The sequence below is a fragment of the Nycticebus coucang genome, chromosome 9 (assembly GCF_027406575.1).
Source record: "Nycticebus coucang isolate mNycCou1 chromosome 9, mNycCou1.pri, whole genome shotgun sequence".
Taxonomy (NCBI): domain Eukaryota; kingdom Metazoa; phylum Chordata; class Mammalia; order Primates; family Lorisidae; genus Nycticebus; species Nycticebus coucang.
Genome location: NC_069788.1, coordinates 124,132,368 through 124,156,888, shown reverse-complemented (window position 1 = coordinate 124,156,888; position 24,521 = coordinate 124,132,368). Strand labels below are relative to the sequence as shown.

Here is a 24,521-nt window from a genome sequence, read left to right as displayed (position 1 = left end):
AAAATGAGACATCAAAATGTAAAACAAAAAAAAAAAAAAAATTAACTCTTACCATTTTTCCATTTGTTCCACAACATCTTTATTAGGCTAAAATAAAAGTCACCAAAAAAAAGTTTAATTTTACCAGGTTTGCATGAAGTACAACTAATTTAGAAATAAAATTTTGTGAAAACTGTCTAGGGTTTTACATAGATACAAAATTTAGGAAAATGACCCTTATTTGACGGTTGCCAATAATAAAGAATTCTTTAATTCAAAAAACACAATACAAAAAGGAAGCATCTACACAAAAGATACAGAAAAAATAATAGTATAAAATAGTCTGGAAAAAAGAATTAATATCTTACAAGTAAATTTTCAATCACTACAAAACCTTAACTTAGGATAAGAGAATTTGTCTCATTTCTTTTGTATTAATTCTGTTCTTCAAGTGTAAGAAAGCTCAGGCTCTTAGCAGGGATGGCTAACCTGTGGCCCATAGGCCACATGCAGATTACACGAGGACTTTTTTGCTTATTTCTGGTGGCAGATATCACTGTTTTCATTCTTTTTTTTTTTTTTTCCTCATTAGCTTTCATTAGCATTTATAGCCCAAGACAAATCTTCTTCCAATGTGGCACAGAGAAGCCACAAGGTTGGACACCCCTGTAAGGCCTTGCAAATCAAGAAAAAAGGCTTTTTCTTTTTAAAAACTAAGTGTTTTTCCTATATTAAAGTATAACATTTACCTAGGCAAGGACACAAATCCTTCTTATGGTGCAATGAATATTTAATATGTAGATATTATGTAACCCTCACCCAGACCAAGATATAGAATGTTTTAAAATTGATTTTAAATACAGAAGCAATATGAACATATTCTCTTTAAAAGCACTGAAACATGACACATAAACTGATCCCCCTTGACCCTTCTCTTAACATCCCCACCCCAAACACACACACAAATCCCCACTGTTATAATTTGTTGTGTGTCTGAACGTGGAGCTTCGTCCTCGGTATCCCCTGACCTTCAGACAGCTTAGCACCCTGACTAGACGGGTTGGGGTCTTTTTCCTTCAACATTTCTTTTTTGTCTACTTCTTTCCCTCATCCTGTCCCCAAGTTTAATTTTTTCTCATTCCTATTATAAACATTTTCCACAATATTTTTTCATTGTCAAATCAAACTATTAATTTTCTACTTCATATATTTTTGTAAAATTAACCACTTCTCTTCAAAGCCTATGTTTCGGCCCCACAATACCTTGTTTTTTGTCCCTGCCTCTAGTTCACAAGGACTGTTTTATGAGGGGCACAGGAAGAATTTCCCAAGAGGAAAAAAACTGTCCAATGATCAGAAAGGAAATAGTTATCAAAAGTACATTAAATCAGATTTACGCTGTGAAAAACGAATCCTGCAGTAAGTTTACAAATCTCTCATGAAGATAGTTTTGTCCATCATCATTTTCAGTAAGGCCATCCCATAAAAATACACTATTAAGTACAAGTTATGTGCACCTTAGTCATTTAATTGTATTATGTCTGTAGTCAGGCCTACGAACTTCACCACCACAAGAAGTGAAACACCCACTATTACCAAAGTTCTTTCTAAAGTATTAGTTGAACACTTGTTCCTTCTTACAACACCCTTTAGTAGCTTAGCCACATACATGCTAGATCGGGTTCATGATCCTTGAACAGCATACAAAGTCCCTCATAATTAGACCCCAGCAAATCTTTCCCAATTCCTCAGACCCTGTACTTTGCACTTCTGCATATGCCATTATGCTGTGACTATGCCGATTTTTCCACAGATTGCCATAACTATGAATGCTGTATTGCCTAAGGCTGGACCGACGCTTAGCTCTTTGGCAAATTCATGGCCATTTTTCAACATTATTGTAAATCTATCCTGAGTTGACTCTCCATCATCTCTTCCTCTGAACCTGTACACATATTTGGGGAATTCTATTCATCACACTTTTTTGTTCTAAACATCTGTCTCCGCACTAAGGAATCAAGCCTCAGTCATCTATGTAGCCTCATCATAGTACCTCGCACATTCAACTAGTGAATATTTGATGGATTTAATTTCCTTTAATGAAATTAAACAAGTACTCTTGGCATTCAGCTTATCAAATATTCAACTGTACAAAACTGAACCAGCCTAGCCTCCATCCAACACTTTATTTCACTTTCTGTTTTACTGGTCTAGTTCCATCTGATCGTCTCCTCCCTAGATAACTTCTAATTACACTCCACACAATAATGAATTCTTCTCAATACATTACAGCCAGGCAGCAGGGCAAAGAGAAGAAACTTCCTACAGCTTTATTTAATAATCTTGACCATTAAATCTTAAAAATCTACTAGAATAAGAAAAGTCATGCTGCTCCTTCCCTAAAAGTCAAGATGCCCCTCCCCCGAAGGTGTATTTTATTCTGAGCAAATAAGATCTTAGTAACTGACTTACTTGCATTATCTGATCATCCGCAAGCCTATAACCAAGGGGACCTTCCCTTCTTTAGTGTATAAACAGGTTACCTTACCTGGTACCTGTTGTCTTTCTGCTTCCTGCACCTGAAGAAACAACAACTTGGCACCATTATTGGTTTCTGTTTTAATAAGCTCAATCTGTTCCTCCAACATAAAAATCCACGTAGTAAAAAGACTGAAATTTTCACAGAACTAAACTGTTCATCTCTCAACTGTCACTTAGAATTCTGACGGCTGGGTAGGAAGGGGTTAAAAAGGATAGAAATTAATTAAATTAAAATTATGCTAATTTTTACCTCTTCTTTCACTAGTACTACCAATAAAAATGACTAGAGAACAATCTGCAAAGATGGCTCTTTGGTCTGCCAAAAGGAAGAGGTTAAGTCACAACTACAGCCAAAGTCGACACATCACAGGCACGTGCTTTCTAGACTTGAAGCTGTCAGAACTGGAATAATTCTAGGAATTGACCAACAGCACATCTTAAAATGAAATACCATGAAATGGGTTTACCCTCTTACCAAATTTTTTTTTTTAAATAAATCCAAAAATATGACTAGAAAATTTTGTTCTAACAAAACAAAGTAGTTAGTGGGCTAACTACTCTTCATAACACAAACCCACTGCATACGAAAAATTGTCATTTTAACAGAATATCTAAAAGAGCACAGATGGAAGTCTGACTCAGTAAGATAACAATGGGGGGAATTTGTTAAAAAAAAAAAAAAAGTTAACTTCCACAAATGTGATTTTATGTAGTGGAACTTCTCAAGGCATCATAGGATCTTAAAGGAAAAGAAAAGTTTAAGGCTGGTTGGTGTTTTTGGTCTCGTCTGTTAATGGAGAACATCATTTCTAGTTAAAAAAAAAGGTTTTTTTTTAAGAATTTTGGGTTTCTGTTTATACTCAGGTGCGAGCTATCTAGCACCTAGATACTATTAGAATACTAGAATTCTAGGACAGTCGGAAGTCTCTAGGCATTTGTTTCACTGCCACAAAGTTAATTTTAGAAGGTTTAAAACTTCGTATACTGAAACAGATGTTTCAAAATTCTCAAGGAAGCTAACACACAAAAACTATGTTCTACTTTTCCAGATAAGCACACAATAAAAAAAAGTCATATTTTATCCAACCCAGATCATCAAAGTTGCATCTCACAAGTGATACTTAACACTGAAAATTAAAAATGCTGCCAACCAAGCAGCAGAGACTACATCATGTGTCCCTGTTTCAGAGATGATGAATGAGGGGAAAGAGAGGGAACATTGATTGATGAAATATCACTTGTTTTATAAGCTATTACAGAAAGGAAAATAAGAATAAGATAAAAGTAACACAAATACTATTTACACTAAATATCATCCCTTCAACATTTTCTGCTCTATTCCTTTCAGTTTACAAGGATAAACCATATGCAAATAAAGATTATACAACAAATGCAAACAGTGTAACCTAATTCTATTGACTCTCATATTAATCCAGGAAGGGGCTATAATATTAAAACAAAAAAAAAAGATTATATAAAACACTTAATATTATATGGGGGAGAGACTAAGTGGATTACTTCTTTTTTTTTTTTTTCAGTTTTTGGCCAGGGTTGGGTTTGAACCTGCCACCTCCGGCATATGGGGCCGGCGCCACAGGTGCCGCCCATAAGTGGATTACTTCTTGACATATTAAGTGTTGTTAACAAAATATTTGCAGAGAAAACTGTGTACACCACTTCCATACCTGCATAAGCATGACTTTTAAAATAAAGAAGAATGCATGCATCTGCTAAAGGAAGTGCTATCCTTTACAACCTACATTTCCAGCTTATAATCAAAGTACACCCCCAAAACTTAACATTAGGAAAACAAGCAAACTTTCTATTCCAATGTATCATCTAATATCAAGAGTTTCTAGAGTATTTTTTTAAAACTATAATTTGTAGAACTGTGTAGGAGAAAAGTATGAAGGTAATAATTATGAACCACCAGATAATAGTACCACTAAGCTCTAGTTTATGGAACCATGCCTCAAAGCTGCTTTTGGTGCCTTGCTATAAATATAGAAAGAAGAGTAATGGTGGTAGGGGTGGAGATGAAATGGAAAAATAAATATGCTACGAGAAAGGAATTAAGGTTTAGACTCCTGGTGTATGCAAAGCACTAGGATAAGCACCACACAAAAGCTTCTCCCTTTAAATACAACAGTATGATATAGGTATGATCTCAACATGAAAGACTTGGAATGAGAGGTATCAGAAATGTCAAGCTACCTGATTAAGTCTAAGACGGGACTTTTATCCTGAGAGGCAAATGCATCAAAATTTTCTTTTATGCATTCATTACACTTTTTATCCCCCAAAAGTGCTTATGAGCAGATTACCATTAGCTTGATCTCAGGAGACAAAAAATTTCCTTAATTAAGATACAAGATGAATAGAAATGCAATTAACAGATATACCTAAGCTTCAATAAAACGTCTCAGTTAGTGACCTGGCTCTTACTAAGAAGAATGACACCTTGTGGTATGTGGGTACTTCTACCTTATGGCCAATAAAAAGCCTTACCTGTTCAGAAACAAGAGTTTGTAGCTTCTGAACTTCTAATTTTAATGCTTTGTTTTGGTCAGTTAGAATCTAAGAAGAAAGAATCTCAATTTACTATTTCATTAAGAAAAGAAGGCAAAAAAATAATCATTTGAATTAATTTGTGAACAGATGCCTATTATTGCTTTAATAGTCATAAAGTGACTGACATAAAAATTCAAATCTCCTTGGACACAGAGATGTACCCTGTCAACTGGCTGGCACTACAGCCAACAACTGAGACAAATATAACAATCATAAATAACAACTACCAGCTGAAAACTGCTGAGAAAAGGCTGGCAAAATGAAATCTCTAAAATCTAATATAAGAACAGATAAGATAATCTAGGCAAAAAGTCTATTATAAAATTGTTTGTATAAGTCCCCAAATAAACGACAGAAACACTGTTTCAGAGTGACTTCATACAAGAATACTTCTAGATTCAAATGAAAATTATACAAGAAAGCTGAGTTTAAAAACTAATTACACACCTTAAATTCTTCCATTTTGTTTGAAATTTCACTTTGCAGCTGCTCTTCAAGCAATCTTATCTTATCATCTTTAACGTGAATACTGAGAAAAAAACACCAATTAAAACACTTGACATAAATCATGAGCACAACTTCTATTTATAAGCAACAATATTTTCTGCAACAACTACACTGCACACAAATCTATAAATGCACAGCAACACTTTAGTCACCTTTTTTGCACCTTCTCCAATTCATGTGCAGCAGCAGCCTGTGTTTGGAATGAGATGAGAATTATATATCATTTCTCAGAAAGTGCTGAAAACCATTCTTTTATTTACTTTTATATATTAAAGTTATATTTTCATATATCCGTACTAAAGTTACAGCAAAATCATACATTTCTGTAATATGTTTTTCTGTCCAGTATTTTTTACTTCTCATTGATCAACTTTTATCTTAATAAAAGATATATCCTTTCTGGATGAAATGGCAGAAGGCAAAATAAGTCAGCACATTAAGATTATTTTAACTGATCCCTCTGATTAAACATTTTAACGCAATAATAGTAACATCTAGGTAGTTTCTGACAGTCATGGTAAAAAAAAAAAAAAAAAGTGGTTTTCCACAACACATCATAAAGCCAAATACATATAAACACAAATAAAATTGGGACCCACAGTATCAACGAAAATCAGAACAGACAAACTAAAATTCCAAGGTAAATGCTCAAAAGCAACAAAGAGCTACTACCTGCTCATTTGCCAGAACCTGTAATTTCTGTATTTCGGCTTTTAATAAGAAATTCATGTTCTGTATGTCCTAGAAGAAAAAGTAAGTATTAGACAGTTGACTTTAAACTTTGTAAAGCATTTGTCTACCTAACAATTAAGCGAAGGTCTCAAACTACAAATTTCCTACATTACAAAGAAAAACAACCCATTCCTTTTCTATTTGGCACATTTCCCATCAAACTATTGTGAATTACATCATGCCAGAAAAGCCCTTTCAAATTTTCCTCTTAGAGAACTAAAGAATTTTCTAGTTTAGAAAAGAGGCATGTTTCAAATGAGTTCTACAGTATTTTCCATTCTTCACATATATTCATACTGACTATAAGAATCAGGGTTATTCAACCTCAAGTTCTATAAAACTGCAGACATTTATACAAATTACTATACCTTAAGTTCCTCCTCTTTGCTTGTTAAATGATCATGTTCATTTGCTAAAGAATCTTCGGTCTGTTTTATCTGCTTATCCTTTTCTGCAATCCTTCAAAAGGAAAGACACTCACTTGTGCATTCAATAAACATTAAGAAGTCACAAATTAAAGGATTAAATAAGGCCATCCTTACTTAAGTTGTTTCTCATAACTATACCTTTTGTTTCTACAGCTGTCAGTTTACTAATATCTGTCATGTGCCTACTCTAACTCCTTAAAATACATAACCCAATCTAAAACTCAATAGCAAAGAAGTTAATTCGTTTAAGCTCACAAGGCTGGCAATGTCAAAACCACATTTCAGATCTTCAATGTTTACACAAAATTATTTAACACAAAAAACATAAAACTTTGTTTTGGGTATACTACCATGTGGCTAGACAGAGTAGTTACAACTACTTATTATATAAAGAAACTAATTTACTTCCCTTACTCTTAAAACACAATTACCTCTTCCACATAATTATTAACACTCAAATGAAAGTTTTCCCAACTCTTTTTATGATAAAGACAAATAAAAACAGAATGTATAATGTTCAGGGACCCAACTCACTATGGAGAAGGGGGAAAAATAGCTGCTCCAAATCTAGTTCACAGAATTTTCTAAACAGGTCAGAGTATGATCGTAAGTGTTGCATCTAACAAGCATCAGTTAGTGGTGACTACACAATTATACAAGAAGTGTGGAAAGGCAGGCTTACACTTTATGTAATTCTTCTGCTAGAACTGAAGCGGAGGTCTAAGAAAGAAAAACAGTGTCATATAAAAGCATTTAATCATTAAAATAGAGCTTTAAAAATTAAGAAATTAATGTATATAAAGCTGTTAAGAAAGTATCTGGCGCATGGCGAGTGTTCAATAAGAATAGCTATGATTCTAAAAGCAAGTTTGATCACCAATAGCCAGTATTAGGGAATTACACATCACAAGATATAGAATAAAACAAGTTGACAGGCCTGGAAACTACATAACTGTCAACAAACACACAGAAAAAATAGCCATGGTGGCCCTGTGTTTCTTTTCCTTAGAAACAATTTAATGATTAAGATAATTAAGTAACTTGGTAGTATCCATATTCATCTTTACTTTTTAAAAGGTACTTTTGTCATTCTCTAAGTATTTAATTCCTGATAAATTTTCCAGAGCTGCTTCTAGGCTGATAAACTTCAATCCAATCTGAGTTTATACACCCATACTAACATCCTTTCCTATATTAAATAATTCTTTCCTAAATTAATTTTGGACCAGAAAGCAATTAAGGAAAAAATGCTTACATGCTCAAACCTTTGGGAGTTTTAACCTTAAAAACAAGTTTTTAATGCTAAAATCACTTTTTACATAGAAAAGTCAAACTAGAAAGCTAGTAGTTTTTGCTACAAATAAATAACTTTCAGAATATTAAAGCTGAAGAACTAAAAGTAAAATACTATGTATATTATGGAAACAAGTACTTGGAAGATTTCACTCTTTTTTCTTAATGTCTTATTATTTATACTCTGAAGGTACACATGTCCATATATACATACATACACATACCTATCCATATGTATATGTCGGCACACACACTGTGCCACAGAATAATGCTGCCAAAGAATAACAAAGAAAACAAGTCTTATAATACCATTGCAAAACTTTGCAAGGTGGCCAGGCTCAGGCCCACGTCTGTAATCCTAGCACTCTGGGAAGCCATGGTGGGTGGACTGCCTGAGCCAGAGCAAGACCCTATCTCTAAAAATAGCTGGGCATTGTGGCAGGTGCCTGTAGTCTCAGCTACTCAGGAGGCTGAGACAATGAGAACTGCCTGAGCCCAAGAGTTGGGCTGTGAGCTGTGACACCAGAGAGCTCTACTAAAGGTGACAAAGTGAGACTCTGTCTCAAAAAAACAAATAACAAAACTTTACAAGGTTTACCACTAACTCCACTGAAGTGTACTATGAAGTTTACTGTGGTAGTCAATATTTACATATACTTTTAACCCACAAGTCACTACACTAGACACCACTTAGCCAATTCCCCATCTCGTGACAGGATTTTTTCCTTTCCAATCACTTGAATTTGGATTTCTTAGTGTTTCCCACAGCACTCAGAATCATCATTTCTTTATTCACTGACAAGTCTTCCAACTATTACCCCAGAGCTTGGCACTCAACAAAAACTCAAGCTATTTAAATGGCTGGGACGTTATTACTAATGATAAGCAATAAGAAAGCACCATTACCTGGGCTGCAATCTGGGAATGGAATTGTTGAATCTGAGCTTTCAAAGCCTCATTCTGCTCCAGAATATCCTTTCATAATCAGCAACCAAAAAGAGAGGGAAAGTGTGCTAATAAATATCTCAATGTAAAGAACACAGTGAGTTACAAATAACACCTATTTATCTTTTTAAAAGCATTCTTAGATTCTGAAAGGCAGCATTTTAAATAATTGGACATTCTGAGTTAATTTATAAGGCAGAAATTAAGGCTATGTTATTCTATTCCTAATATAAGGAGCACAGACATCTAATATAAGGAGACAGCACAACTTCAAACATATCCTATTGTGACAAGCTCTCAGAGATGAAGTTATAAAATATTATTCATCACCACACCTTCATTAGGATAAGGTAAGCTTTGTTCTCTCTTCTAAATACACAGATCTAATCATTTCCCATCTTTCCTTTTTTTTTTTGTAGAGACAGAGTCTCACTTTATCACCCTCGGTAGAGTGCCGAAGCATCACACAGCTCACAGCAACCTCCAGCTCCTGGGCTTAGGCGATTCTCTTGCCTCAGCCTCCTGAGTAGCTGGGACTACAGGTGCCAGCCACAATGCCCAGCTATTTTTTTGTTGCGGTTTGCCTGGGGCCAGGTTTGAACCCGCCACCCTCGGTATATGGGGCTGGTACCCTACCCACTGACCCACAGGCGCAGCCCCCCATTTTTCCTTTTTTTAAAACAAGGAAAAATAGATACCTGAATTTGCATTTGTAAAGACTCTTCTTTGTTCACCCTTTTCTGCTCTGATTCCATTAACTGCATTAGTCTTTGCTCCAACTGTTGTTTTGACACCAAGGTATCTGTAAGCTTACTATGCAGACTCTGTACTTCATTTTCTTTGGCCACAAATTTACTCTGCAAATCTGAAACAAAACTTTACATTTTACAAAAGTCTCTTCCTTTGCCTAGATACTGACACGCATCGTAGGGTAGGCATTCTCCTCTAGAAACCCTCGGACTCTCTCCCACTTCTCCTGCATGCTCCTGCAACAGCCTGTGCTCACCTTCCATGAGAGAAAAGGGAATGGTGAAGACACAGACAATACACACTGTGTGCAGCCAGTATCTCCCAGATGAAGCCATCAAAAAAGAATCAGTGAGTAGTGAAAGACAGCACTGATTAAGTGGGCGGTTTTAAGTAAACTACTTGGGAAGGTAATGTTCTTGTCATTTTTCTCTTCAGAGCATAGGAAGTGAGTCTTTGCCTAGAAAAATAAGACTGAATCAAAGAACCCAAGTAAATAACTACAGAGAAGGACCACATACAGTGAGGTTCCCATTACTCTATTATGTACCATAATTTTGCCTGCAACTTAATGCTTCAAGCAATACTGGTTGCTAGCTTAACCCTGACAAATATCATTATCAATATAATTCTCAAATTATAAAACTATGTTTTTCTTTCCAGAGGGAGGCAAAGTTCACCCATAGCCAAGTTTACCTAGTGCCCCTACCTTGCTGGGCCGCCTCGTGCTCTGCTGCTCTCTTCCTGAGGTAGCTCTGAACTTCCTCCCATCTTCTCTCAGCTTCTTGTAGTTGAACCTTGATATTTGAAAAGGGAGAAAGGATGAATTAGCACAAACAAGGAATTTGGACTTTGAAAAAAAAAATCCTCTGCCTCTTCTACTACATCATAAAAACTACTTATTGCTAGGCCGGTATGCAGAGTCAAAAAGTCATTTGTTTACCAACCACAGCCATCGTACCCTGCAATACTCAAGACTTACAGATTAGAGATTATTTCAGAAACGTATCTGTGCTATGTTTGGATCAAGATAGCTATACAATGTACGTATCTGATACACTTAGCTAAGACCTGTTTCCTACTAATCTTCCTTCACCTGATAAGCTTCTAAAAGACAGGATGGTATCTTTATTGGTTAAATATGAGTACCTAAAATTCATATTTTGAGGTATGAATATTTATAGTGCAAATTCCAATTATGACTATAATCTTCAATGTCACTTATGTATTTACTCACATCCAGAGAGAACAAACTTTCATATCTGTCTGTAATGCCTGCAGTAAATCCACCAGCAAGACAATATTAAATAAAAGACAGGACACTCTATCTCCCACAAGACCCAAGACAGCTTAAAAAAAAAGTTACCAATTGTTCTCAAAGGCTGTTTAACTCAATGGTATCAAGGTATGACTACATCAATGTAGGTAGCAATCTGTCTCATACAGTAACGTTGCATTTAACTTACACAAATTAAACCGTACTTTGAACAAATCTCCTCCTCAATAAAAAGAGACAACACACAATTGTACTCATCACTTCAATGTCAATGCACATAAGAGAAATCAATCTGTTCCTCCCTCGGTCAGCCTAAGCACCCCACGCACCTCTTCACAGAATGAACACTTCATTGCACCAATGTCACTCTGGTGTCTAAACATACAGCATGTGACTTCTATACACCATGGCACAAGTACAAGCCATGGGATCATCAACTTGGCCTTATGCTCAAGCAAAGGAAAACTACCTATTCCAATGCTGGGGGAAAAAAAAAAAAAAACTCCAGGGTGGCGCCTGTGGCTCAGTGAGTAGGGCGCCGGTCCCATATACCGAGGGTGGTGGGTTCAAACCCAGCCCCGGCTAAACACAAAAAAATAGCCAGGCATTGTGGCAGGCGCCTGTAGTCCCAGCTGCTCAGGAGGCTGAGGCAAGAGAATCGCCTAAACCCAGGAGTTGGAGGTTGCTGTGAGCTGTGATGCCACAGTACTCTACTGAAGGCGATAAAGTGAGACTCTGTCTCTAAAAAGAAAAAAGGCTCACTGGACTTACTGAGAAACCCAAGTTATAGATAATATAAGTAACAATAAAGGTCATTTTAATCATATGATTTTTGCCTTCTACATGTAAGACCCAAATGCCTGTAAGACAAAACTCTACTATTTATACTTGTCGATCAGCTAATTCCATTTTTCATACTTTCAGACAATCTTTAACTTCAAATGAAAGCCTATATTCAATTCTTTCATTAGAGAACATGCCTTTTTTCATGAGGGCAAAGCAATTAGACTACAAGTTCCATTAAGCCCAAACTGTATTTCTCAAACCTATATGCACATGAAGGTCATCAGACTCAATCCCTCCCCACAGCATCCATGAAGCGACTGGTCACCTTCAGCTGAGTGGCCGCCTGCTCAGCGCTCTTCTTCTGGACTTCCTCTTGCTGCAGCTTCCCTGTCTTCTCGGTTAGCTCATTCACCAACCTGGCATAATCCTGGCGCAGTTTATTTAGTTCTGCAGACTGCCTGAAAATAGTAACTGGATTAGGATTCCATTATTACAAACATACGTTAAGGAACAGGTTTTTACTGACCCAGCGATTTCATTTACAGCCAACTGAAAAGGAACTCAAGTGACTAGAATACTAGGGTTTAGCTAACTGTAATTACTACATAATTCTAACAGCATTTACATAAATTCTAAAATCACTGTAAAGTACCAACCAAAAGGGACAACCACAAACTGATGAGCAAAAACAATGACATCATCCAAGTGGTCTGACAACCTATTAAAGTCAAGCAGCCAGGCTGCTCACGCTGCATAGTCACACTGCTGGTCTCTCTGTGGGACTAATTCTCAAAGTATGGCTCTGACACCACTACCACAAGGAGTCTGTCTTTTTTTTTTTTGTAAAGACAAAGTCTCACTTTGTCTCCCTGGGTAGAGTGCTGTCGTGTCACAGCTCACAGGAACCTCAAACTCCTAAACTCAATCAATCCTTGTACCTCGGCCTCCAATGTAGTTGAGACTATAGGCACCCACCAGGCTAGTTTTTCTATTTTTAGTAGAGATGGGGCCTCGCTCTTGCCCAGGCTGGTCTTGAACTCCTGAACTCAAGCAATCCACCTGCCTCGGCCTCCCAGTGCTGGGATTATAGATGTTGAGACCCCGCATGCAACAAGGAATATGTCTTAATATGCAGATCCCTAGGACCCACTTCAGAGTCACTAAATCATAATCTTTTAGGAGTAGGATTCAAGAATATGGTTTTAAACTGGTAAACCAATTATTCTTCAGAATAGTAAAGTTTGGGAACTACCATGGAAGGGGACAGATGGTTTAAATCTTACTAGATTCAGCTTCATAAATTTGTCAACTATCCCAGTAGTGACACTAATATTTACTACATAGTTTATATAATATGTGAATAAGTGTATATGCAAGATACATAATACGCACTAATATTATTTATATAAATACAATATATACTTTGATATGTAAATGCATGTATATAAAGTTTTTATATAGCTGAAGTTCATCACACCACAAAAGAGAATTATAAAAAGTAACTCATTTTAGAAACAAAAGTCTAATTACTACCAAATACCATTTTAATTAATCAAGAAAATACTCTGCCATTCAATTAAAAATAAAGCATGTGGAAACATACTTGCTTTCCAGTTGGTTTGTAGTGTTGCTGACAGCATCTCTCAGTATACCATTTTCCTGCTTCAAGTGGGCAATCTCCGCCTCCATCTGCTCACGGACTTGCTGAAACTGAAGTTATTTATACAAGTAAGAAAGATTTAGGAAACAAAGGTTGCCAAAGCTTCTTTTAAAAAAGAATGCCTAGGGGCGACAGCTTGAGGCTCTGTCTCAAAAAAAAAAAAAAGAATGCCCAGGCTCAGCGTCTGTGGCTCAAGCAGCTAAGGCACCAGCCACATACACCTGAGCTGGCACGTTCGAATCCAGCCCAGGCCCACCAAACAACAATCACCGCTGCAACCAAAAAATGGCCGGATGTTGTGGCGGGCACCTGAAGTTCCAGCTACTTGGGAGGCAGAGGCAGGAGAATGCTTGAGCCCAGGAGTTTGAGGTTGCTGTGAGCTGTGATGCCATAGCACTCTATCCAGGGCGATAGCTTAAGGCTTTGTCTCAAAAACAAAAAAAGAATGCCCAGAGCATCAACAAAGTTCAAATCATTCTTCTCAAATAAATATAAACAAACTTAAAGGAAAAATTACATTTTGTTAGTGTTAAATGCAAAGTAAATATAAGTTGCCACCACATTCAAGAGTACAAGTAGATGCCAGCTTACATACAAGATAAGCATGCATAGAAATGCTTCAGAACTAAAAGATAATTTAAGACTTTTTTCCTACCCAACAGATTCATAGAATTAAGCCTGTCTTGGTCCTAAACTATGAAAATTTTATGTTAACAATATTTTTAAATGAAAGTCTTTAATATATAATATATATAATCCAACGTTTAAAAATGTAAAGTATTTTTATATATTTATATTAAGTTATAAATCAAGCCATAATCAAACAGATAGCATGCAATTCTACTTACTAAAATATTCTGACCTACCTTTTTTCCAGTTTTTTACATTGTGGTAAAATACACATTAACATAAAATGTACCACCTTAACCATTCTCTTTTTTTTTTTTTTTTCTGTAGAGACAGAGTCTCACTTTATGGCCCTCGGTAGAGTGCCATGGCATCACACAGCTCACAGCAACCTCCAACTCCTGGGCTTAAGCGATTCTCTTGCCTCAGCCTCCCGAGTAGCTGGGACTACAGGCGCCCGCCACAATGCCCAGCTATTTTTTGGTTGCAGTTCAGCCGGGGCTGAGTTTGAACCTGCCACCCTCGGTATATGGGGCTGGCGCCTTACCGACTGAGCCACAGGCGCCACCCCACCTTAACCATTCTTAAGTATACAGTTAAACGGTGTTAAATATACCCATAATGTTGTACAACCATGACCACCATTCATCTCTGTAACTCTTTTTAATCTTGTAAAACAAAACTCCATACCCATTAACCAATAACTTCCCATTCCCCCTTTTCCCAAGCCCTACCTGGAAACCACCATTCTTACTTTTTTTCCAGGGGTCAGGGGAGAGAAGGTCTCATTCTGTTACGTAGAGTACAGTGGCTTCATCATAGCTCAGCCTCCTGAATAACTGGGACTATAGGCAGGTACAACCACACCTGGCTAACTTTTCTTTTCAGAGAAATTGGCCTCACTCTTGCTCAAGCTGGTCTCAACTCCTGGCCTCAAGTGATATACTCCCAAAGTGCTAGGATTACAGGTGTAAGCGACCTCACTCAGTCCTGACTTTTGATCGCTAATTTTTTAACTTCAGATTACAGTATCAGAAGATAAAATACACTGAATCTTATATTCACATTAACAATATGTATGAAATAATCTTATCAATAATTCTTTCAAAACAAATTTCTATTTGCCACAGAACTTTTCTCTTTTTTTTGAGATAGGGTTTTCTGTTGCCCAGGCTAGAGTGCAGTAGTGTCTTCATAGCTCATTGCAAGCTCAAACTCCTAGGCTTGAGCAATCCTCCCAGTTCAGCTCCCAAAGCAGTAGTATTAGAGGCATTAGCCCTGATACCCAGCCTCATAGAATTTACACAGAATCTACATCCTGGCCTCTATAACCAATCCAGTGCAAAAAAAAAGAAAAAAAAGATGAATCACTTAAATACCTTTCATTTTTAATAAAAGATTACTACAAGAATTAGACTACTTTTCAAATGAACAGTAAGTAGGAATTAAGAAGAAAACATTAGTTGAGATTAGGAAAGTCAGTTCTTCAGTAACCTGACAGACGGAAGGAAAATATTTCAAATGACTAGGGGAATGGCAAGAGAGATAAATAAAAACTAGAGGCAGTGGACAGAGTAACAACACAAAAACAGCATCACTCCTTTCCATCCTTCCATTAGTGGCATTTCAATGGAAAACACTGGGACTTTGATAGCAGTAAAGAATAATTTAAGATTTTTTAGTAGACTAGCAATAGGATCAAAGAAATATTTTACAAAAAATAACCTGGTACAAATTTCAGGTTAAAACAGAAATGAGAAACCTATTAATATAGGTGCTCTGTATACAATTATCCTAGTATATAATAATAAACTAAGGACATTTCTAAGAATTGAATGCAAGAGTAGCTAGGAATAAATATTTTTTAAAAATTTCAGACTAAATTGTAGACTGGGCAAAGGAAACAAAAGTCTAAAGATTCAAGTATAAAGATAATAATGCCTCAAAGAATTGAAAATAAAAACAACCCCGATCAATAAACAAGAGTTTGACTTTAGACATTTTTTTTTAAATATGGAACGCTTCACAAATTTGCGTGTCATCCTTGTGCAAGGGCCATGCTAATCTTCTCTGTATCGTTCCAATTTTAGTATATATGCTGCCAAAGCAAGCACGACTTTAGACATATTTTAAATCTGAGGTAATGACAGACTTTCCAGATTGAAGCATCAGCCAATAGGCGAAAATAACAATTTGAAAAAGTCACAAGTGGGCTGGGTACAGTGGCTCATGCCTACAGTCCTAGCCCTCTGGGAGGCCGAGGCAGGTGGACTGCTTGAGCTCATGAGTTCAAGACCAGCCTGAAGAAGAGCAAGACTCTTTTTCTAAAGTCAGGCATTGTGGCAGGTGCCTGTAGTCCCAGCTACTCAAAAGGCTAAGGCAAGAGGATTGCTTAAGCCCAAGAATGTGAGGTTGCTGTGAGCTATGATGCCAGAGTACTCTACGTAGAATGACAAAGTGAGACTCTGTCTTAAGAAAAAAAAAAGTACACCTTTCACTGGAGTTTAAAACAATACTCTTCAGGTATCCTAGCCCCATGAAGACAGGTCCCCATCTACTTCTCTAAATCTTCTCTTCTTGTGTTGAAGAAAACACTATTTTTCAGTGTTTACAACAGGCAACCAGCACTGGTAACCCTGGTGTGTGCTCAGTAAGAAGCTCAAACGTGGATCCCAAAATAGACCCATGGAGCCACACCTGCAGAGATGGGACTGAGGAATGACAGCAGCCACGCTTGTGCTCAGTGCCCATCTCGTCATTCTCTTACCTGACAATGCCTAATTGTTCCAAATGGTGCAATGTTGTCCGGGTATCACTTCTAAGAAGTCTTCTTATTAATCCTTCTTCTTCCTTTCCCACCTCTCATCTCCACTGCTCCAAAGTACCCAAAACCTACCTCTACTGTCCTGGTGGATTTACTTGCCTGCATCCAGTCTCCTACCTCATCCCCACCTAGAAAAGTTATTTCCTTAAAGGCAGGGCATGAATGAGACTAGCCACTGTATATCAAAGGCCCAGCACAAAGTCTTGCACATACTAAGCACTTCAAAGTTTGCTAATTAAATGAATGTATAACATTTCATTTTGTCTTCAAAGAATGAGAATATACCTTCATTTGCATCTGTTGAGTCTCTTGATAACTGACATGCATTTTGTTTTGAAATACATTATGTTCCTTTTCTAACGTTCCAATCCGATCTTTCATTCTTGCTATAACCACATTGCTTCTTTCTTTTTCTGTCATCATTTCCTAGAAGAGTAAGAAAGGAAATTATAAAAAACTTGGCATTAAAATTTGCCCCAAAACTTGGCATTATAAGCCTGTAATAGTAATAAGAAAATACTTCTAATAGCACATAAAATAATTGTTAATGCTGAAACAATAAGTACACGCTTTAAAAGCAAAGTCACAGGTTAAAAAAAAACAATAGTGCTCTGTGTCTCGCCTGTTCTTCACACAAATTCCTTTCATAAACACTTTGCTAATGTTTGTTTACTCTTTTTTTTTTTTTTTTTTTTTGTAGAGACAGTTTCACTTTATTGCCCTCGGTAGAGTGCCGTGGCGTCACACAGCTCACAGCAACCTCCAACTCCTGGGCTTAAGGCGATTCTCCTGCGTCAGCCTCCCGAGTAGCTGAGACTACAGGTACCCGCCACAACGCCTGGCTACTTTTTTGTTGCAGTTTGGCCGGGGCTGGGTTTGAACCCGCCACCCTCGGTATATGGGGCCGGCACCCTGCTCACTGAGCCACAGGCGCCGTTTACTCTTATTTAAAATGCACCTTCTGGTTTAAAGAGTTAAAAACGATAGTTCATAAACCCACAATTATTTTAACTCAATTATAAAAAAGACTAGCTTAAAGCCAAACAATTAATTCTCTATTATTCCTGGGTGCCAGTTCTTTTTCAGGGAACACAAAAAGGCCTAGAAAAAAGTCTAGAAGGCAAAAAAATAAGTCTCTGTTCTACGGGAGAAGACAGGGTAAGATGCAGAGAGGAAGTTTAGAACAAAGGAAAGAAAAAATCAAAATACAAAATATTATCACCTCCTTAGGTCAAACCTTCAAAGGGTAGTTTCACTTTGTTTTGCAACTATCATAAATTCCTAGAACAAATATTAACTACCAAAGTATGTGAAAGTCAAGCAATTTTAAAATTACCTGAAGGTATTAGTTCACGTCCCTGCTCTCAGAAAGTCACAAAATTTAAGATTTTTACAAAACTTATAATTGCCTTTAAGAGTTAGTTCATTCATATTTATACATTTTTATACTGTCTTAAGTATAGAATGAAATATCACAAAGAAGAATTTATTTTTTTAAATAGTCAAAACTACATTCAACTTTCTAACTAGAAAAGAAGCACACTTATTTTAGTAACAATTTTAATTGACTTTAACTTTTTCTATGGACGACTTTATTCAAGGATTTACACTCTCATGATGTCGTCAGGTAGCTAGGTAGATGACTCAGTATTTCATTTACTGTACTGTATGCAATCTCTGAAGCATGTCGGGAAGAGTGAGACCACATGTTCTATATCGTGTTTTAATTTTGTTCTCTGAGCCTATACAATTTCTCTCAAACTAAAATTTCTGGGGTTTAAAGAACTTGATTAAAAGTTACAAATATTTATCACAAGAACCTCCATAAATTACCAATGTAAGAGCTTCAGTTATTCCACAAACTGAATTTAAATAAAATCACACCAAGTTTTGTGCTTCTACAGAGAACAATCAAAGTTAGATCCAATTAAAACAAATTACTGTACTCCTGAATGGAATGCTTCTGCTACTCTGAAATTAGATTATCTATAAGTACTACTATTTTGAATACATAATTGAACTCTAGGTTATAGTATCATGAAAGCATGAGACAGTTTCCCCTCTCAAAACTCTAAAAGAAAATTACTTTAATTGGGTATTAATTTTTTTAACAAATAACTAAGTCTGGAATTATGAATAATTTTGCTTCTGACTCAGGAAATGCCTTCACCTGGGTTAGCTGCTTACACCGATCCTTTGTAGCAACAGCGTCCTCCTTCATAGCAGCAAGTAACTTCTCCTTTTCTTGAAGCTGATGTATAAGTGCAGTCAATTCTCCTTTACTTGACTACAATTGAGAAATCAATATAGAATTATTAACAGTTAACATGTGCTAAGGAAAATTATAAAAATGAAGTATCTAATATCAAGTTTTCTTGGACCAATGCAGGATTCTATACTATAAAGTAAAATGACTATCAAATACAGGTCAGTAAAATATTATTCAGAGAAGTCCCTGTAACACAGTATATCCTGAAATCGCCAACAGAATATATACCAATCAAGGAACAGATTTTATAAAATATTATAGGGTTTCCAGGTTTAAACCCAGAGTCAAAATAGCAATTTCCCTCTCTTTCTTCTAGAACAGCAGTTCTCAACCTGTGGGTCACGACCCATTTGTAACAATGAAAATACATCCTGCATATCGGATATTTACATTACAATTCAAATAGTAGCAAAATTACAATTATGAAGTGGCAACGAAAATAATTTTATGATTGGGGTCACCACAACATAAGGAACTGTATTAAAGGGTTGTGACATTAGGAACATTGAGAACCACTGTTCTAGAAGCTCAAGAGAATGTAAGACCCAAAAGTCATGTCAACAGAAGCAAAAACAAAGACCATATGATCCTCTCAATAGATGCAGAAAAAGCAATCAATAAACTTCAGCATCATTTTCTAATTAGAATACTTAAGAATTTAGGCACAGGTAGCACATTTCTGAATCTGATCCAAGCCATCTACAACAAACCCACAGCTAATATTATACTGAATGGAATAAAACTGAAAGCTTTTCTACTTAGAACTGGAACCAGACAAGGTTTTCCTCTATCGCCACTACTATTCAACATAGTGCAGGAGTTCTAGCCAATATAATCAGGCAAGAGAAGGAAATAAAGGACATCAAAATGGGGGCAGAGGAGGTCAAACTCTCACTCTTGGCCAACAATATGATCTTAGAGAACCCCAAAGACTCAACCACAAGACTCCTGAAAGTGAACAAAAAATACAGCAATGGTTCAGGATATAAAATCAATGTCCAGAGAGGGGGAGACAAGATGGCGGACTGAAGCCAGCTTTCAACAAAGGCTCCCGTCCAGAAGGAGAGTTAAGGGACAGGAATTTAGTAAGTATCCTGGTGGACTTGAGCCTCACCAAGAGAGAAGGCTGAAGAACGCACATCAACACCGCTGAGGCAAGTTGTGATCACAAGGACGCAAACAAAAGGTACAAAATCCACCACCAAGTGGACGGGAGTCCCCCTCCCCCATGAGACTGGCTCTAGAGCCCCATAATTGAACAAGCGGGCAGAAATTGAACAAGCGGGCAGAAATTAGAGCCCTTTAATTTCCACGGTCTCTCCACGGGAGAGACCTTCTAAAAACTGAACCTACCTCCCCTACTGGGGTGCCGTGGCGTTCTCCTGCCGGACATAGGGCTGAATAAAACTTTGGGAATCCTCCGCCGGCAACCCTGAATCCCCGGCGCTCCCCTCCCGCCCACTGAGGTCTGGAGGCCTGTCCCCCAGGACTTCGGATCCTTAGGTGATTTCTCAAGGGGAGTGGACAGTCCCCTTGAGTGCGACTGGTCAGCATTGACTCTGAGGCGCGCCGAGTGAGGAGAGGGCACCGGGCTGAGGGGGAGTCACGCCTCGCGGCACTTCCCTGCGGTGCAGTGCAGCAACCCTCCCCGGGCATACGGGGCCCAACACTGAATCAGACTCTGGCCTCCCCGCTGAGAGCTGAGAACCCCTACTCTCACTCGGGGTCTGAGGGCCTATCCCCCAGGGGTTCGGATCCTTGGGTGATTTCTCAAGGGGAGTGGACAGTCCCCGAGTTGCGACTGGTCAGCATTGACTCTGAGGCGCGCAAGTGAGGAGAGGGCACCGGGCTCAGTCACGACTCGCGGCACTTCCCTGCGGTGCAGTGCAGCAACCCTCCCCAGGCATACGGGGCCCAAGACTGAATCAGACTCTGGCCTCCCCGCTGAGAGCTGAGAACCCCTACTCTCACTCGGGGTCTGAGGGCCTATCCCCCAGGAGTTCGGCTCCTTGGGTGATTTCTCGAGGGGAGTGCACAGTGCCTGAGCTGCGTCAGGTCAGCGCTGACTCTGGGACACGTGAGCGAGGAGAGGGCACTCTGCTGAGGGGAAATCAAGCCTTGGCGGCACTTCCCTGCGGTGCAGTGCAGGAGCCCTCCCCGGACCGTAGTATTGCGTGAAACTGAATGAAACTCTAGCTTCCCCCCGCCCCACTCCCAATCGGGGTCTGGGGGCCCATCCCCCAAGAGTTCTGATTCTTGGGGGATCTCTTAAGGGGTGTGGACCCAGCACAAACTGCGGCCGCTCAGTGCTGACTCTGGGGCGTGGGACAGAGGAGAAAAGGGTCGCCTGAGTGCCCACACCAGAGCAGCAGTTCCCTGGAGGTAGATCAACAGCCGTTTTTTCTTTAACGGCAGAACGCTCACTTCTGGATATTCTGAGGCCACACCCCCTGTCTCCCTGGGCAACCAGAGGAGGCCACCGGTGACACGGCTCACAAACCCGGAAGCCTCCAGGGCGGGGCCGACCCAGAGAGGTGTTCAGACGCAATTCTCCAGCAGCAAAGACGTTTGAACTCAAAACAGCCCGTCTCCTGTAGGCGACGACAGGAACAGAGACAGAACCTCACAAAGTTGTCTGTTCTGTTCTGTTCTGTTAGCAGCATCCATCAGGGACGGGGCTAAGCCTGAGTGAACACCTCCTTCCCATCACCTGCATCAAACACTCAAAGATGTCAGGCCCCATCTCCTCCTGCTAGATAGCGGCAGTCTGCGGGGGCCTGGCAGACTTCCTTGCGATTCAGGCAGGTGCAAACCCCTGGAGTGTCTGTTCACTGCAGGTAACTGGGTTAGCCATCTGCAGAGATACCAGTGACTGGGTCCGACGGAGGGGCAAAGTGGGGAAGGAGACGTCAACCTTCCCAGACTGCTCTGTTTGCTGGGTGGCTCCTCCTGACTCCACGCTGCACTGGGGTGAGCCGTGTCAGAGGAGTCACCAGGCCCCTGTGATCCAGTTCCCGGAGACCTCTTGAACCCTTCCACCCGAGACAAGTGCCGATTGAGACAGTTGATTCGGACCTTTTGAACTGGGCTTATAGACTGAGGACTCTTCAGGCGGTGCCCTGGGTGTGCGATTGTAGGAAGGTTTGATTCTCCTTTTCCAACTGGGGCCAGAGGTGGGCAGGCGGGGTGACTTAATTGCTGATTTTTCCACACAGCTGAGACTTCAAGCCAGAGTAGAAGTTGCAATAGGATCGAACAGAAACCAGCTGAAAACAAGACAGAACCACTTTGCTCCACCACACCAGACAGGGCCCCAGTTTCTCAGGCCACAACACTGTACGGGCCCTCGATAAAACCCCAGGGGAAAAACCAAAGGGAGTAAACCATGGGGCGGAATCAGCGGAAAAACTCTGGTAACATGAATAACCAGAATAGATCAACCCCCCCAAGAAAAGATACGGCAGATGTGATTGAAGATCCCATTCATAAACAACTGGCTGAGATGTCAGAAGTCGAATTCAGAATTTGGTTTGCAGACAAGATTAATAAAATGGAATTAGGAATTCGAGGAGAAATTCAAAAATTGTCTCAAGAATTTAACGAATTTAAAGACAAAACCACCAAAGACTTAGACACACTGAAACAAGAACTTACAGCCCTCAAAGATATGAAAAATACAGTAGAATCCCTCAGTAACAGAATGGAGCAAGCAGAAGAAAGGATTTCTGACATTGAAGATAAAGTCTTCGAACGCTCCCAATCTCTCAAAGAGGAAGAGAAATGGAGAGCAAAAACGGATCACTCACTCAGAGAACTCTCAGATAATTCGAAAAAAAACAACATAAGGGTTATAGGAATTTCGGAGACTGATGAAGTAGCTGCCAAGGACACAGAGGCCCTTCTACATGAAATTATGAAAGAAAATTTTCCAGACATGCCTAGAGAATCTGAAATTCAGATAGAAGACAGCTTCAGAACCCCAGCACGATTCAACCCCAATAAGCCATCTCCCAGACATATCATAATTAGCTTCACTAAAGTTAACATGAAAGAGAAGATTCTCAAAGCAGCCCGGCAAAAGAAAACTATAACGTACAAAGGTAAGAATATTAGAATAACTGCAGATCTCTCTGCTGAAACTTTTCAAGCAAGAAGAGGCTGGTCATCAACTTTTAATCTCCTAAAGCAAAAAAACTTTCAACCCAGGATCTTGTATCCAGCTAAACTGAGTTTCATCTATGATGGAGAAATTAAATACTTCAATGACATTCATATGTTGAAAAAATTTGCCATAAGTAAACCAGCTCTTCAGGATGTTCTCAGACCTATCCTCCACAATGACCAACCCAATCCTATACCACAAAAGTAAACTCACTCAGAATCTTCGGATCAAACTCCAACTTCCACACTGGCGAAAGGATTAAAAATGTCCACTGGACCTTTGAAAAACTCGATACCCAAAATTCCACCAGACTTATCAATACTCTCCATCAATGTGAATGGCTTAAACTGTCCTCTAAAGAGGCATAGGTTAGCTGACTGGATACAAAAACTCAAGCCAGATATTTGTTGCATACAAGAGTCACATCTCAACTTAAAAGACAAATACAGACTCAGGGTGAAAGGATGGTCATCCATATTTCAGGCAAATGGTAATCAGAAAAAAGCAGGTGTTGCAATTTTATTTGCAGATACAGTAGGCTTTAAACCATCAAAAGTAAGGAAGGACAAGAATGGTCACTTCATATTTGTTAAGGGTAATACTCAATATGACGAGATCTCAATTATTAATATCTATGCACCCAACCAGAATGCACCTCAATTTATAAGAGAAACTCTAACAGACATGAGTAACTTGATTTCCTCCAGCTCCATAATCGTTGGAGATTTCAACACTCCCTTGGCAGTGTTGGATCGATCCTCCAGAAAGAAGCTGAGCAAAGAAATCTTAGATTTAAACCTAACCATCCAATATTTAGATTTAGCAGACATCTACAGAACATTTCATCCCAACAAAACTGAATACACATACTTCTCATCAGCCCACGGAACTTACTCCAAAATTGATCACATTTTAGGTCACAAGTCTAACCTCAGTAAATTTAAAGGAATAGAAATTATTCCATGCATCTTCTCGGACCATCATGGAATAAAACTTGAATTGAGTAACAACAGGAATCTGCATACCCATACAAAAACATGGAAGTTAAATAACCTTATGCTGAATGATAGCTGGGTCAGAGATGAGATTAAGAAAGAAATCACCAATTTTTTGGAACAAAATGACAATGAAGACACAAACTATCAGAACCTCTGGGATACTGCAAAGGCAGTTC

At 38.6% G+C, this 24,521-nt stretch overlaps 1 protein-coding gene and 1 non-coding gene across 15 annotated transcripts in view; both read right to left on the bottom strand.

The window, feature by feature from the left end:
* The window catches only part of KTN1 (kinectin 1), a 128,897-nt gene that overhangs the window by 44,063 nt on the left and 60,313 nt on the right, over window positions 1-24,521 (bottom strand). For all 14 annotated transcript variants that reach the window (XM_053603847.1, XM_053603851.1, XM_053603852.1 and 11 more), the window contains 14 exons: window positions 19,087-19,203; window positions 17,202-17,342; window positions 13,409-13,515; window positions 12,131-12,263; window positions 10,453-10,540; window positions 9,695-9,861; window positions 8,958-9,026; window positions 7,441-7,478; window positions 6,699-6,789; window positions 6,271-6,339; window positions 5,751-5,788; window positions 5,539-5,620; window positions 5,029-5,097; window positions 53-87 (listed from right to left, as the gene is read on the bottom strand). In XM_053603847.1, the coding sequence (XP_053459822.1) occupies window positions 53-87; window positions 5,029-5,097; window positions 5,539-5,620; window positions 5,751-5,788; window positions 6,271-6,339; window positions 6,699-6,789; window positions 7,441-7,478; window positions 8,958-9,026; window positions 9,695-9,861; window positions 10,453-10,540; window positions 12,131-12,263; window positions 13,409-13,515; window positions 17,202-17,342; window positions 19,087-19,203 (1,244 nt within the window). The remainder of the gene's footprint in view (window positions 1-52; window positions 88-5,028; window positions 5,098-5,538; window positions 5,621-5,750; window positions 5,789-6,270; window positions 6,340-6,698; window positions 6,790-7,440; window positions 7,479-8,957; window positions 9,027-9,694; window positions 9,862-10,452; window positions 10,541-12,130; window positions 12,264-13,408; window positions 13,516-17,201; window positions 17,343-19,086; window positions 19,204-24,521) is intronic.
* On the bottom strand, window positions 16,100-16,206 carry LOC128595023 (U6 spliceosomal RNA). The gene has a single exon (XR_008382718.1). It is a non-coding gene; the product is annotated as a U6 spliceosomal RNA (small nuclear RNA).